The sequence below is a fragment of the Lineus longissimus genome, chromosome 16, assembly GCF_910592395.1.
Source record: "Lineus longissimus chromosome 16, tnLinLong1.2, whole genome shotgun sequence".
NCBI lineage: Eukaryota > Metazoa > Nemertea > Pilidiophora > Heteronemertea > Lineidae > Lineus > Lineus longissimus.
In genome coordinates, this window is record NC_088323.1 from 6,691,624 (window position 1) to 6,706,414 (window position 14,791).

Sequence of the window (14,791 nt, forward strand, 5' to 3'; positions counted from 1 at the left end):
GGTAACAGGCTACAATTGAATATTTTTGTGAGCGTTCGTGTCTTTATACCTTATTATTTTTTATAGCTATTTTATACTGCGACACCGTAGACAATTTGGGAATCCCGGTAATTACGTCATATTAAGGGTTTCCCTGCAAATGTGCCCACTATTCTCAAAATTCTTGATTTATTTCACTTTTCTGTGTAATCCAATCCAAATATTCGATGTCAACCAACATAGATGATGAGTTAGTTGTAGAACCTTCTGCAGAAAGTAGAAAAGAAAGTGTAAATGAAGGTACAAGATTGCTCAGTCTTGCCCAATACTGAATAGCCTACTGCAATAGTGAATACCTGCAAATCTATTCTATGATAATCTGTCTTCGACTTCAGTGTCTGGTGTTTCAATCGCAGAAAGTACAATGAAGTAGGAATAACTGCTGTACAGGTCGTCTTATCTTGTCGTTCAGCATGACAAGAGGCCACAGATCCACATTAAAAATACAGCATTTATGAGTCCTGGTTGGTTACAGCACAGGCAACTGAATCAAATGTCAGTAGGCCAACGATATTGTGAAAGTGCTCAGGCAACAGAGCGAGCAAGAAATCCAAAGAGGTCTCGAAGAGACCGAAACTGGCGACTCCTGATCCTTCTTCAACCTAAACCCTTCATGTACGTTTACAGTCTTCTGACCCCTTACTCTGACCCTTGATTCAGTGGCCTGTGGTTTCAGAAACAAACATCTATAGACCTCTACAGCTCTATCACTCAATGGTGTTATAGATGTAGGTATTGAAATTACTACTCTTTGAAACTTATGTTGGATCGTGGAGTATAAAAATTGCAATCTGCAATGAGGTCTCTCCAAACATGTTTTTGATCAAAATCATTCATTTCAGGGAAACCGATGGAAACTCCCATGGAAGCTACTGCATCTGATGCAGCAACCTCATCAGCTCCTCCCGTGGAGGAGACTGATGAAATGCGACTGGAAAAGATGATTAAATTCATGGAAGGTGATGCCCACATGGCAAAGATAAAACATGAGTATGTTTATGTAGAATTTGCGTGTTTCAGATATTTGCTATTTGTGGAGTATTGCTGTATACTACGCATTACCAACGCTGTCGCTTGCCCAGAGGTATGAGGGGAAACTACAGACAAAGTACCTCAAATAGTTCCCATGAAAAGCCGTCTTGTTTTGTCGAATGTCGTAGTCTCTTCTTCAACTTTGTCTTCAACTTCATCTTCAACTTCATCTTTGACTTCAACTTCATCTTTGTCTTCAACTTCATCTTTGTCTTCAACTTCATCTTCAACTTCATCTTCATCTTCAACTTCATCTTCAACTTCTTCTTCAACTTCATCTTCAACTTCATCTTTATCTTCAACTTCAACTTCATCTTTATCTTCAACTTCATCTTTGACTTCATCTTTGTCTTCAACTTCATCTTCATCTTCAACTTCATCTTTGTCTTCAACTTCATCTTTGACTTCAACGTCATCTTTGACTTCAACGTCATCTTTTGTCTTCAACTTGTTTTTTAACAACTTCAGATACATAAACATCCACTACAAGGCAAGACTTGATACTAAATACCTCCCCGAGTCCGTCAAAAAAGAGCTGCAGCAACAAGAGGCTGGAGCAGATGGTCAGCCTCCGAAAAAGAAAGCCAAATTTACTGGGCGGAACAAGAAGCGTCCGCATAATAAGTTCAATGACCGCAAGATCTGTTCTTTTGTTGCTGCCGGGAGGGAGTGCCCATTTGGAGACAAGTAAGTCCATACATCAGATGGAGTCTAGATTTTAAACGAAGATTGTAGAACTTCTCAAGTCTATAAGGAACACCTTTGGGACTGAGAATTGCTGTCCTTTATATAGAGGTGTCCTGATTACAGAGAACAAAGTGTATGGAATCAAGCCAATTTCATTTCCAGTCCACGTACCAATTAAGAAATGTCCGAATTTAGATTATCTGTAATTTGATTTCAGGTGTCGATTTCCTCACGATGTTGAAAAGTACATGGCGGACAAGCCTCCTGACATACGCCCAACATGCTACGTGTTCGAAAAATTAGGAAAATGTCCACAAGGATTACAGTGCAGATTTGCGGGGCAACATTTGACGGAAGATTTCAAGAATATTGTCGATGACGAAAAAGTTAAGGAAAGTAAATCACAGACTGTAAACATTCTACCGAAAGATCTCCAGTATCACTTGCGGCGACGAGAAATTTTCTTCCCGAACGCCGACAAGTATCTCGAAAGCATCGGGATCAAACCTAATCGAGCGTACAGGTCGAAGGAGGGGAAACCTAATCAAAAGACAAGTGCTGCCACGGATGGTGAAACTTTGAAACAAAATCCTACTGTGTCAAATAACGACACTGATGAGAACGGTATGAATCCTTCCAGTGGTGTTGTCGATCCAAAATTGACGTCTGCTGAAAGTTTGGAAAAACAGGATGTCGTGCCACCTGGTGGTGACTTGGAAAAACAAGTCGAAGCTTCGTCAGTTGGTGACGACGTTGAGAAAGCTACAGGTGTGGTAGTCCGAGCGAATTCTGTTGCTGTTGACAACATTGACTCTCATTTGAATGACGGGAAATCAGCAGGATGTTTGACGGATGAAGATGTCATCAAGATCAAACCTGGCGAGAAAAAGACGATTGATTTCAGGGATAAACTTTACCTTGCTCCTTTAACCACAGTGAGTATTATCTGAGTCTCCCTTTTACAACTCCATCCCCCAGCATGAACTGGGGCAGGAGCATTCAGACTTGAACATTTTTCCATACCCAAGGCCAAAATGGCTCTAATAATTCTTCAATTCGAGACCTGGTACTCTTTTAATTGAGAATAAGTAGGCTAAGGCCTGAACAACTATGAGTACATGTAAAGCAAGAAGTCTTTTCTCCATCACTCCGAACAGTCACATGAAAAAAGTTCATTGTGCCTAACCAGAACCAGAACCATATCCGTGTCTGAGATACATCTTTCATATCTTTTTAGGTTGGTAACCTGCCTTTCCGACGCATCTGTAAGAACTATGGAGTTGACATTACTTGTGGAGAGATGGCGCTATCAACCAATATCCTTCAGGGTCAGCAGTCGGAGTGGGCACTTCTCAAGCGGCATTCATCTGAAGATTTATTTGGCGTTCAGGTGAGAGGACTACTGGCACTTTTTCTTCTTCTTCTTCTCAGCATTCAGCTTCCTGCATGGCTGTACTACCTGACCAGGCCAGTATCCCTAATATAAATGGCAGTCATCTCTCGATCCTCATAGCTTTGTTTCCAATGCTGCACTGGTCCCAAAATAAGATTCAAGGAAAAGTATGAAGAAGTTTGACTGAGAGCTTTTGCACTGTGGCCCAAAACATTCACACCTCTCGGGGTCAGAAGCATGGACTGTGCTATTCTCCCTTCTTCCCGTTTTGGAGCATGGGTCAGTTTTGCCTGATCGCTGTAAAATGACCTTGACACCGGTATCGATGTTTCATCTGTTGCAGCTCTGCGGTGGCCACGCCGACACCATGACGCGGTGCGCCGAGCTCTTGAACCGAACCCTCGATTTAGACTTCATCGACGTCAACGTCGGATGCCCAATCGATTTAATCTTCAAGAAAGGCGAGGGTAGCGCGCTGATGGGCCGGATGACCAAGTTTGAGCAGATCGTACGAGGGATGACATCGGTGCTAGACATTCCCCTCACAGTCAAGATCAGGACTGGCATTTATGACAACAAATCTATCGCTCACACTGTTGTTCCGAAGTTACGCGATTGGGGAGCCTCACTTGTGACAGTGAGTTTTTTTAAGAAATATTGAACAAAGCTGATGGCACACAGGGGATGATGTATGCAAGGGACGAATGACGCGCCCGGTAAACATGAAAGAAAACATGCTTTTTCAAATATAATCTAAGTTATTCTAAAATATGAGGCAAAGTTGCAAAAAAGGCCTCCTTGATGTGTTATTGGAAAGTTATCGGGCAACTGTTGCATTCCAGCTACATGGTCGAAGTCGAGAGCAGCGATACACCAAGCCAGCCGATTGGGATTATATCGCCGAATGCGCGGAGTTGGCCAGGCCTATGCCATTCTTTGGTAAGTTTTATCCGGATTCTGCCCATCATTAGGCATCTTAACCACCGGTTTGCTTGTGGCCGGCCTGTGGGTATAGAAGTGCGAGTGTGTACATCCTGTAACCTTCCATTTTTCCAGGAAACGGTGATATCCTCTCGTATGAGGAATACCACGCCAAAAAACAATCAACTGGAGTCGCCGGAATCATGATAGCAAGGTAGGATGATTCTTATCACATCCTAATGAAAAGCAGACGGAAAAGCTTTCCCTTCTTCAGCAACAGTGGCGTTATATTGGTGGTTTCTTTGTTATCAAGGCCAGACATTGAAGTGGATGAACACTTGCGCTGGATCAACAAAGGACTTCATTTCTTTGCACGTTCGACCCAATAAGATATGCTGGTGTCAAATCATTTCTCTTTGTTTCAGTCATTGTCAGAAGGAGCATCACTTTACTAGTCCTGGCATGCGCACTTGACTTATTTGCTTGCCACAAACTCGAATCCAATCGTGTTCCAAGTACTGACACTATCAACGCCGAGTTACCACATGCAGATGTACGTACATGTTATATGTGGGCAGCGCTGTAGCAGACCTGGCTGTGTAAGGCTTGTAGCATTTCTGCTTTCAATGACCAATAACTGGAGTTGTGTGTTTTTCAGAGGTGCTCTGATCAAACCGTGGATATTCACCGAAATCAAGGAGAAGAGAATCTGGGATATTTCCTCCTCTGAACGATTCGACATGTTGAAAGATTTCTCAAACTATGGTCTTGAGCACTGGGGCTCTGATACACAGGGTGTCGAGACTGTTAGGCGGTTTCTACTGGAGTGGCTGTCATTCCTTCACAGGTAAGTCTGGCAGCCGGTCAACCCATTCTAAATTCAGAGATCATGTGATCTTTCTCAAAACAGAATCAGCTGTGGCGAAAATGTATCCATCTGTTGGAGTGGGGTAGTGGAAACATCAGCACTTGTAAAGAGTTTTTTTTGTTATAGTGTCACCCCCAATGAAAGGGCCAGCCAGATTTGGCTTATGAGACACTCTTTCCTTCCAAACTCCTATCTCTAATGCCAGGCACCTGGCGAGAAGGCAGTTTGTACCCTATATTTAACTAGCCGGCAGCTAACCAACCACCTGCATCGGAAAGAGCTACCAACGTGGCTTGAACTTATAACCTTCTGTTTATGAGGCAGATGCCTTAACCACTAAGCCATTGGGAGGATCTACCTGGAGGGTGAGGTTAAGTCTCATCTTAATCTTCTGATTTGTTAGGTACATCCCTGTTGGCGTGTTGGAGCAAGTTCCGCAGAAGATCAACCACCGTCCGCCGCGCTACCTCGGCAGGAATGACCTTGAGACGCTCATGGCCAGCGAGAACTGTGGCGATTGGGTCAAAATCAGGTGGGTTCTTATGTATACAACATGTCAACATGATGCTGGGAACTAACATGCTTTATAACAATCGAGCCCTGGGATTGACATGTCAACATGTTGACATGAAATGCTAGGAACTAACATGCTTTATAACAATCGAGCCCTGGGATTTAAAATGAAAGGACTGAGAAGCAGCTCTCAGAGAGGATAAAAACTAATTACCAAATGATTAATCAACTCTCTATGAAATAAAAACTAGCTTGATGCATTACCATCTGCTTTTCAGTGAGATGTTGCTGGGACCGGTGCATGACGATTTCACCTTCCTGCCGAAGCACAAGGCAAACTCATATAGATAGTAATACTTACTAACGAGATGGTATTTCTAGTAGGACTATCTGGTGCAATTATTACCAGTGGAAAGTGACTGTCTTCATCGTAGAGAACTCTAAATGGAAGACACACGAATAACTGGTACAAGTTGCTCCAAAATGACATTCAGAACTTACATGGAACAATTTCACCTAATTGTATTTTTGTACATCCAAGATGGAGGGATCTATTCATTTAAGATATATCTTTTTACTTGTGAATGCTACTTGAGGCTCTGTCCCGGGTTTTTCAATACAAGTTTTGTCACTAACACTGGTGTTAACTTGACTTGGTGTTAAGTCTTAGGGCTTAACTGAAGAAGATAACACCACGTTAAGTTAACATTGGCATCAGTGACAACATTTGTATCGAATGACCTTGGCCAGAAGCGAACTGATGCACAGACTTTATGGTGAAATATATTTGTGATGTATTCAGGACTAATGCATTTCAAATAAATTTGAGATATTGGTAATTTGTGTTTCTGTGTTACTGTTCTATGCAATGACTTTTGTTGTCTTCAATGGTTCAATAGACGTGTGCTGTACGAATGCGCGCATTGTCGAGGTGGCACTACACAGTGCGGAGGACGGTGTCAAGGGCAGCGTCAAATAGGCCCCCAGCAACAGACACAAGGCAATGTTTCATTACCTACCAAGACCAAATCATACATCACAGGCACCATAATCTATACATCTCTGGGTTCGTATGAATCCAGAGAAGTGGCAGCTACACATCTTTTTCCCTTTGTAAGGTCTTCTGACGCATTCGGGCAAAATAACCACAACCATAATTTTGTCACAATTGAATTTTATTAAGAGGTTTATATACACAATAAATAATACAGTACGTAAAAATAACATGCAAACAGAAGAGCTGTTCAAAGACACTTTTCAATTTTAATCATACTACTGATAAGATTATACGGGCATGGTCGTTCAAAGCTCGCACCAACTCGACACGTGCTATCTTGTTGTCGTATATTCCCAAGGAAGTTGGCCAAGATGTCTCTAGTCTACGAGACACTTCACAAACAAACTTCTCTCCCCCGGGAGTAAAGTCAAAATACGCAACAGAGTAAATAACAAGAGGATCCCGATGTTTTAAATCAAGACGATTTAATCCAAGATGATAACACGAATTCTGTTGCAATGACACTTTTCCTGTGATTACCAAGATATTGAGAAATGGTCGACAATGCAGATAACCGTACCATCCAAAGGAGAAACTTGCAAATTTCAATTTAGGCATTCCATGTGTGGAACACTGAGGACAAACATAACAGCTCTCCGTCATTGATACACAAGATACAACTGTATATAACATTACAGAACCAACCTCTGCTTATAGTCTACATTTTTGTTATTCTGCGGTCGAGCGAATTTCACCAAGATAATATTCTGCACGCCAACAACCACAGACTCAATGCTCCAGTCTATCACTGCCTTAGGTCGAGATGATAGGGCCGTTTAGACGACAGGCGAAAAGACCGCATTCGGATCGAATCTGGATGAATCCGGATTAAAACCACCCAAGGCGATGGTACCTTTTTAGTCCGGATGCAACCACATTGATCCGGATCTTTTTGCGTTTACACGACGAAAAATTAATCCGGATTCGGGACGCATCCGGATTTTTTCGCGTCGTCTAAACGGCCCTAATATGTCAATGATGGTCACTGGGCACACAGTGGGACACATCTGTAATCATACCTATGTATCTACTTATAAGACTAGAGAATAACTTTGTATTATTGTAACTGTGAAGATTCAACAAAACAGTATGATGAATAAATAGCTGAACAGTGCTTTTTGGTCCAACTTCTTTGCACGAATATTCATGCTTTTCAGGTTCCCAAATATTCATAGCTCCTGGGCCATGTGCTAAGGATAATGCTATTCTGGTTCCAAAGAGTTGTTCCCCTATAATCCTTGTCGGAAAAAACAAAAGGGAAAGTCAAAGTGACGCAGTTCCAACCTCAAGTATCATGGATTCGATTCCCTCTTCAGCGGTATTGAAAGGTAGCTGCTCAGATGTTTCACATTTAGAGAGGTTGTTGCACATTTAGAGTCAAAGCTCGATAAGCATTGCTCTTCCACCTGAGGCTCCTTAAACATCACTCTCCAGGCAGATATTGCTCAAGCGTCGCTCTCCCCCGCCGACTCCAGCTGCTGCTCCTCCAAGATGGGCACGATGAGATTATCTTTCGACATTAGATTGTACTTCATGACGAACGTCGTGAACCTCTTACACAGGGCAGTCTCGTTCTGCAAAGAAACAAATTCTGGTTAGAAGGGAAATCGGTTTGAGAGCAAGAAAACGACTACGCACAACCTTGTTGTTCCTCCTTCGACTAGAACACACAAGAAGCCGTTGCGGTGTTGTGGCTCGGATCTCAACTAGCAGTCAAGATGACCCTGGTTTGATCCTCTCTGTCAGCGTGAGACTGTAGGCAGGTCTCTTCGTCAAAAATAACTCGCCTCTCTCCACCCAGGTGTATAGATGGGCACAGAATTTTTCATATCCTTCTTGCAAAAGATACTTAGTTGACTCTAGAATGTGACCAGATCACATTGACCAAAAGACAGTGGTGTTGCACAACGCTGGATTATCTTATATTAATTAGGGTAGGCCTAACTAATGCTGAAGAAACAGGGTATAACTCTTTAACGCTGTCAACTAAAGCCTGCTGCCCAGGGCTGTGATACATTATTATTATTTGTGATCACACTATTACAGTTTCATGAAAAGAGGTCAGCCAAGTACCCTTGGCCAGATCTATCTCAAAAACACTTCACCTGAAAATGTTTTCAAAATAGCCCCACTACAGCATCAGTTGCATACTTACCTCGTATTCATCAAATATCTGTTTATGATGGAAGTAAGCGTGAGAGAAGATGCGATAGACTCGACGACAAACTGATCCTAGTTTTGCTACGGATGACTCCTTTATACTCACTCTGGAATAGAAAACATGAGAAAGGGTTAACATAACAAGGATTTCAAGATATTTCCTCTTTGAAATTTCAAGCTACAGATTGAAATAAAATTAGACAATCCATCTTGCAAACAGAATCGTCTTGTGTTTCTGTGAGATCATAGTCAAAATTCTGGCAACAATCAGGTTACCGTCTTACCATACTTTGAAAATCAGAAGAGTTCTTCTGGCTCTTCAGGTTGCATTCACATGTGCATCAATTCTAACATTGAATCAGTGAAGTACTAAACTTTACCTGCTTGGGAAATATTTGTTACTGTTGAGTAAGCAGGCAGCACCATCTAGAGTATGACGCGTGTAGTCAATTGCCGGACACTGAAATAGAAATTTGTGATCAGTGAAACATTAGAGTCTGCCCCTGTAAACTTGAAAACTATATGGCCTGCTCAGTTAAAGTTGGTGCCTGTCACATTTGGATCAACGTGAGTTTGGTAGGTTGCCCAACTGGCCCCTTGACTTGAAGTCTTAACATTGACCACTTGAATGAAAACTGTATGATTCTTGCCGTTAAAGAATGCCACTTGCACTTTTTTGGACAAATTTCTACCCTTATCTCTCAGTTTTCAGAGAAATTATGAGCACGAGTACAAATAGAGTAAATTTCTAAATTCATTTTTTCCAACTGAACTCTGACAATCTGTCAATGAATAAGTGGGTCTCATCAATAAGGATGAGGATAAGATCACCTCATCAGAGCAAAGGACTGGTCTCTCACCTCTTTAGGAGTTTTATGCGCTGCACATAGAAATATCCATTGTTCTGTGGCGGTCATCTGGGTACAGGTCTCAGGGTTACAGTCCTGTTGTAACCTCACGGCCAGTCCATTCAATTCCATACAAAATTGCCTGGAAAGAGGTTCGAACGGTTAAATGATAAAGAAGTAAACCAGTGTGATTCTTTTTAACTGGAAGGGGAATAAGTGCAATGGGAAGGGCAGGGGAAGCCCTGGTTCCTATGCAGATTGTTAGAAACCACAAGACAATTTTCTGAAATCTTTTTAAAGGGGTACGCCAATGGCAGTGGGTCAGGAAAGTAGGTTGAATGTAGGTTTGAATTTGGATCTGAAAGGCAATAAATTCTCCTCAAAATTCTATAACGCTCCGGATTTTCAACAGCACTAAACAATATGTACCTGAGGTGCCAAAACCAGAGAGTGACTGTACTGCCATCCAGCATAACAGGATCCTCTTCACATGCCATCACCCACAACTCATTAATCCACAACAGCGTCAAAATCAACACACTTCACACAACACACTTCATACTAAGGTCCTATGAATCTTTACTCGGGGCAATCATGAGCCTTCTTCTAAGCACCATTCATCTTGTTACATGTACTAGAAGACTGGAGATGTTTTATTCAAAGCTACTCTGATCCGAATGAGATGAGCCATAACTTTCAAATAAGCCCACTAGTAATAGACCCCCACAATGTAAGCAATGCTTTAGTATAGCACGTTCAGTAAACTGGTTCCCCATGAACACTCACTTGTACATATCAGATATTTGACCATTGAATCGCGCAACACTGCACACGAGCCTTTCAAAACTACTTGATCACAACACGGTCACGACTGAATGGTCTCTTATTGAGGTCATGGTCTCGGATTATTTGCATTCACCTAGCTGACAATATGCATGGGCCACCGACGGACAAAGAATGACTCCAATCAGGGGGAACCTGACCTCTTAAAGAATATCATTTCATAATTTAAATATGTTCTCAATTCACATTTTTTCCCTTAATCGTAATGGGTGAACCCCAAGAATAGGCCTATGACATGTATGATAATAAATAACTCAACTCAACTTGATATATTCTTTTAGCACAAAATTATTCAAGTGCTTTAAAACAATAAATGCAGCATTTTATGAAAATCTTCTCTTTACCTGAGATGTTCATACTTCCATACCCCTTCATCCTGACCTTCTGGTGGATTAAGGATCTCATCGATGTTGGAGAAATCTCTTCGTATCGCTTGTTGGATGAACTGCTGGACGGCGAGGGTGCTGTCCATTTCATCAAACGACTCATCGGGCCATTTGCACCAGTTCTGAGAAAGTAAACAAGGATCAAAGATTTTTACAGAAGTTATGGTCACAAATATCACAAGTACAGTCATCTCTTTCAGCCTGTGGTGTCCCTGGCGGTTGTGACATTAGTCTTCACTCACAATACTACAATCAAGATGTACAGACCGGGGGAGCTGGCGGTACGTACCCATAAGTCTTTGCGGTAGTCTCGCGCGTACCGGATATAACCTATCAAGCTTTTCTCCTTCAGAGAAATACTGCGTTGCGCTCAACTGCCAATTATGCATTAGTCTGGTGGACACGAGGTTGGCCTTAAACTTGCTTGAAATCGAAAATTTGGACAACACACGTGAACTACAGCGCAAACGGCAGCATTCTGACATATAGAAACATGTGGTCTGATTCTATTTTTACTTGTCACTAAGTGATCACGCATCCAACCTCGTATGCAGGGTAATGTGGCTTTCTCATTGGTCGAACGTTAATTTTGTTCACAGCCTTTTATAAGGCACTTGAGCGCAACGCAGTATTTCTCTGAAGGAGAAAAGCTTGATGGGTTATATCCAGTACGCGCGAGACTACCGCAAAGACTTATGGGTACGTACCGCCAGCTCCCCCGGTCGGTACATCTTGATTGTAGTATACACTTGTCATGGATTGCCAGCCGGTCATCTTCTCATTGGATTATTAAGAAATTTATACCAAACCTGAGGTCCCTGTGGACCTTTTCGAAAAAGACAAACAAGGCCCAAATGTTGGGTGTCTTGGACATACAGTGAAGGGCCACACTCTGACACTGCTCATCGTCTTTTTGTGGCAAGGCACGCATTCTTATGTCTGTCGCTGGCTCTGATAGTGATAGGAAACTAAGGAAGTCATTATTTGGAACCACGCCTGCGACGATCATGATGCGACAGTCGTAATGCGCGCCTTGCCATGCACCACAGGCTACTTGAGCTTTCTAAATAAAGATCACGTGTGGGGAAATACAATAGGGTGGGATAGTGTTGAACGTTATGACTGATCATGATCCGGATACACAGTTAGGCACAGCTTCAGGCTTGGGGTCTTGTAGAAGTTTGAGTTTGACATTTTTGTAAAAATAGTTGGTCACTGAAATGATGCTAGCTCGAGAATGAATTCATTGATTACAATGAAAATTGGCACACATATACTTGAGACCATGCTCTTTGGCACTGTAGTGATAAGAAATCGTTAAAAAGGTCCGAACCGTAGTTTTATTGCCTGATCTGTTCCTCCTCAAAACTGCAGTAGCATCGGCCATCTTCATTTTTTCCTGAAGAAAGCGATATCTGTGATTGGTCAAAATTATTTTATTTAGTTTTTTCTTAAATAAATTGTCACCTACTAAAAATGAAATATGAAATAAACAAGCTTTCGATTACACATATGTCCTACTAAAGGACTTACATATTTGTAATTTGCTTTAAAGTGGATCTCACCGTGATGAAATTTGCCCTTGACCTCCAAAAATCAACATGGCGGCGAATGTCTCACGAGAAGGCGTTGTGCGTGATGAAAAAGGTAGAATTCTCAGCATTCCTACAATATTAATGCAAATAAACAACTCCATGATGTTGATCAGATCAATACCTTTCCAAAAATGTATACTTTTGTGGGGTTTAATCGATTATCCTTCGTGTAATTGGCGTTATTATCTCCAAATGTCCAGAAAAAGCTGCACCCGTAATTCGACAGGTCCCCAAATACCTCACTTTGTTATGTTGGATATAGGAAGAAAAATATCGTTCCGAGCGCATGAAATGTGTTAAATTGTTGCATATGCCATTATTCTGTAGGAAGACACAGGCCTTACTTGCCCTTAGCAGTCTTTTTGGGTAAAAGGGTATAGTGGCGCCCTCTACGCCCAGGGTACGATGGCACGGCGACTGCCGGGGGTACGGTGGCACGGCGATTCCCAGGGTACGGTGGCACGGCACAGCACCTTTCTAAATATGCTGAGACCAAGTACTGGTTAGGTCTTCGGCATTCTTAACATTGGGTGCAACAATACATTTATGAAAGATCTGTCTTCAGCTTCTTATCCCTGTCCAATTTCCCTTCCAGGCGACATGTATCTGCCTGCTACTCAACGACCAGACGGTACGTGGAGGAAGCCAATACGTGTCAAAGATGGCTACGTGCCTCAGGAGGAGATGCCTGTGTAAGTACATTGGAACCTCCCTTAATGGACACCTCTCTATTGAGGACACCCTCTTTATTACTTTCCCAAATTGTGTCCATTCAATTTGAAAGGTTTCAGGGCGGACCGGGGTTAAAGTGTAAAGTCAGCTGATAATCTATGTAGTACTCAGTAGTAGTAGTGTATGTGAAACTAAAAACCCCAAACTTTAACTTTTTAACAAAGGTAACTTACAAAACTTTCCTTGTTGCTTGCATTCTTTAATAAGTCACACTTATTTCTTCCTATTATTTCAGCTATGAGAATAAAGGTGTTCAGTGGTTGAAGAGTAAGCCGGCATGCCCTGGCTTACCCGTTGGATATACTCAATTGGATGTTGCTGGACAAAGCGGTACGGCCAGTAGCACGGCTAATATGTCGAAGTCGGCGAAAAAGAATGCGAAACGAAAAGAGAAAAAGAAACAACAAAAACCGGAGGAGGAGGATGATGTAACGGCTATAACGAGTGTGCTAGAAAAAGCCAAGATTGGCTACAAAGGACCAAAACCACCATCACAGGAACGGGACGACGGCCCGAAAGACCCCGAGAAAAAACTGAAAAGTCTCCGTAAGAAACTCAGACAAATTGAAGACTTGGAGGAAAAAATACAAAGTGGTGCGCTGCCAAATCCCGAAAAAGAACAATTGGCCAAGATATCGAAAAAACAGCAAATACTCGATGAAATTGAGGTCTTGATACGACTTGAATTGTTGGCGGAATAACATGATAACTTAAAGAATTTGCCGTTTTAATACTTGTCTGACTCTGATGCATGTTTTTGTGCAACGTTTACATGTGCTTAGAACAATGTCTGGATCCTTTTTTCTTAGAAACTACCGTATTACATGAAATGTTGCATGCTATTTGAAAAATTATTTGAAAAGTTTTTGGTTCTTTTTTCGATTATTGCATCAAGAATTGTTGTGCAAAGTTTCCTGTTTCAAATTCATGTAAGGTGAAATAAGGAAACGGGAACAAGAGCAACACCACAACAGTTAACCAGCTTAAAGTTGAGTCTGGGAGTGTCATCAGTTAAATGACATTTGTAAAGTTCGAACAGATAAATGTTGGGTTTTTTCTCATTCACTGTGAGTCTGTACTCATTACTGCCAAGATCTCGGAGGTTGAGGTGAAAGTGATCATGTTTTGATAGGTAAGTGTCTTGTCAGATTTGTTGCGAGGCTTAAAAAGATCGTCGTCATTGTCATTGTCATCATAATCATCATCATTGCGGTATCATTAATAAGCCACTACAGATTATATTTTTCCCTGAAAAGGTACGTGATTCGTTGGGTAGCAAATCCATGTTTCTGTCTCTAGACCTCATTATCAGAATGTGAAATCTTTTCATCATCGTCTTCATGGCATGTCTTAAATATACTAATAAGTTATTTTCAGTTTGAATAAAAAAATTAAATGTTTTACAAAAGTGTTGTGATTCTATCATGAATGTACGGGAAAGTCAAGTTGCCTTGACTGAGATACAAACCACATATCTTTGGATTGCTGGTCCACTGCTCTACCAGTCGAGCTACACGGAGGTTCATCAATTTTCTTCACAGTGTGACACCATTATTGGAGCCGGAGACTTCTACGTCCATCTAACTCAACATGATTGGTCACATACCATTTTATGTGTATCCATTCAAGTACAGTGGAGTCCTCCTGGGGAGGTCTAGAAGTCACTTGACCAATACCTGTATCCTTGCGGTGTCTTGAATGGGGTGCAAAAGGTGCT

At 41.8% G+C, this 14,791-nt stretch overlaps 3 protein-coding genes across 4 annotated transcripts; 2 read left to right on the forward strand and 1 right to left on the reverse strand.

Annotated features, from left to right (window-relative positions):
* Window positions 1-140: 140 nt before the first annotated feature.
* LOC135500331 (tRNA-dihydrouridine(47) synthase [NAD(P)(+)]-like) lies at window positions 141-6,276 on the forward strand. Of its 2 annotated transcripts, none has more exons than XM_064791733.1 (11): window positions 141-279; window positions 882-1,029; window positions 1,540-1,758; window positions 1,976-2,693; window positions 2,996-3,148; window positions 3,495-3,788; window positions 3,994-4,090; window positions 4,208-4,286; window positions 4,731-4,919; window positions 5,344-5,472; window positions 5,732-6,276. In XM_064791733.1, the coding sequence occupies exons 1-11, from the start codon at window positions 207-209 to the stop codon at window positions 5,802-5,804; spliced, it is 2,172 nt and encodes a 723-aa protein (XP_064647803.1). In that variant the 5' UTR covers window positions 141-206; the 3' UTR covers window positions 5,805-6,276. The 2 variants fall into 2 exon arrangements, with proteins under 2 accessions (XP_064647803.1, XP_064647804.1); XM_064791734.1 differs by lacking the exon at window positions 141-279 and adding an exon at window positions 534-654.
* A 334-nt stretch (window positions 6,277-6,610) lies between these two features.
* LOC135500639 (MOB-like protein phocein) lies at window positions 6,611-12,140 on the reverse strand. Its single transcript, XM_064792205.1, has 6 exons — window positions 12,081-12,140; window positions 10,706-10,869; window positions 9,531-9,660; window positions 9,051-9,130; window positions 8,666-8,777; window positions 6,611-8,084 (listed from the first exon to the last, which is right to left on the reverse strand). Exons 1-6 carry the CDS (start codon window positions 12,138-12,140, stop codon window positions 7,956-7,958), a joined length of 675 nt encoding a protein of 224 aa, XP_064648275.1. The 3' UTR covers window positions 6,611-7,955.
* Window positions 12,141-12,340: 200 nt separating this feature from the next.
* On the forward strand, window positions 12,341-14,474 carry LOC135500427 (partner of Y14 and mago-like). The gene is made up of 3 exons (XM_064791890.1): window positions 12,341-12,394; window positions 12,938-13,034; window positions 13,310-14,474. The coding sequence occupies exons 1-3, from the start codon at window positions 12,349-12,351 to the stop codon at window positions 13,773-13,775; spliced, it is 609 nt and encodes a 202-aa protein (XP_064647960.1). The 5' UTR covers window positions 12,341-12,348; the 3' UTR covers window positions 13,776-14,474.
* The last annotated feature ends 317 nt before the right edge of the window (window positions 14,475-14,791 follow it).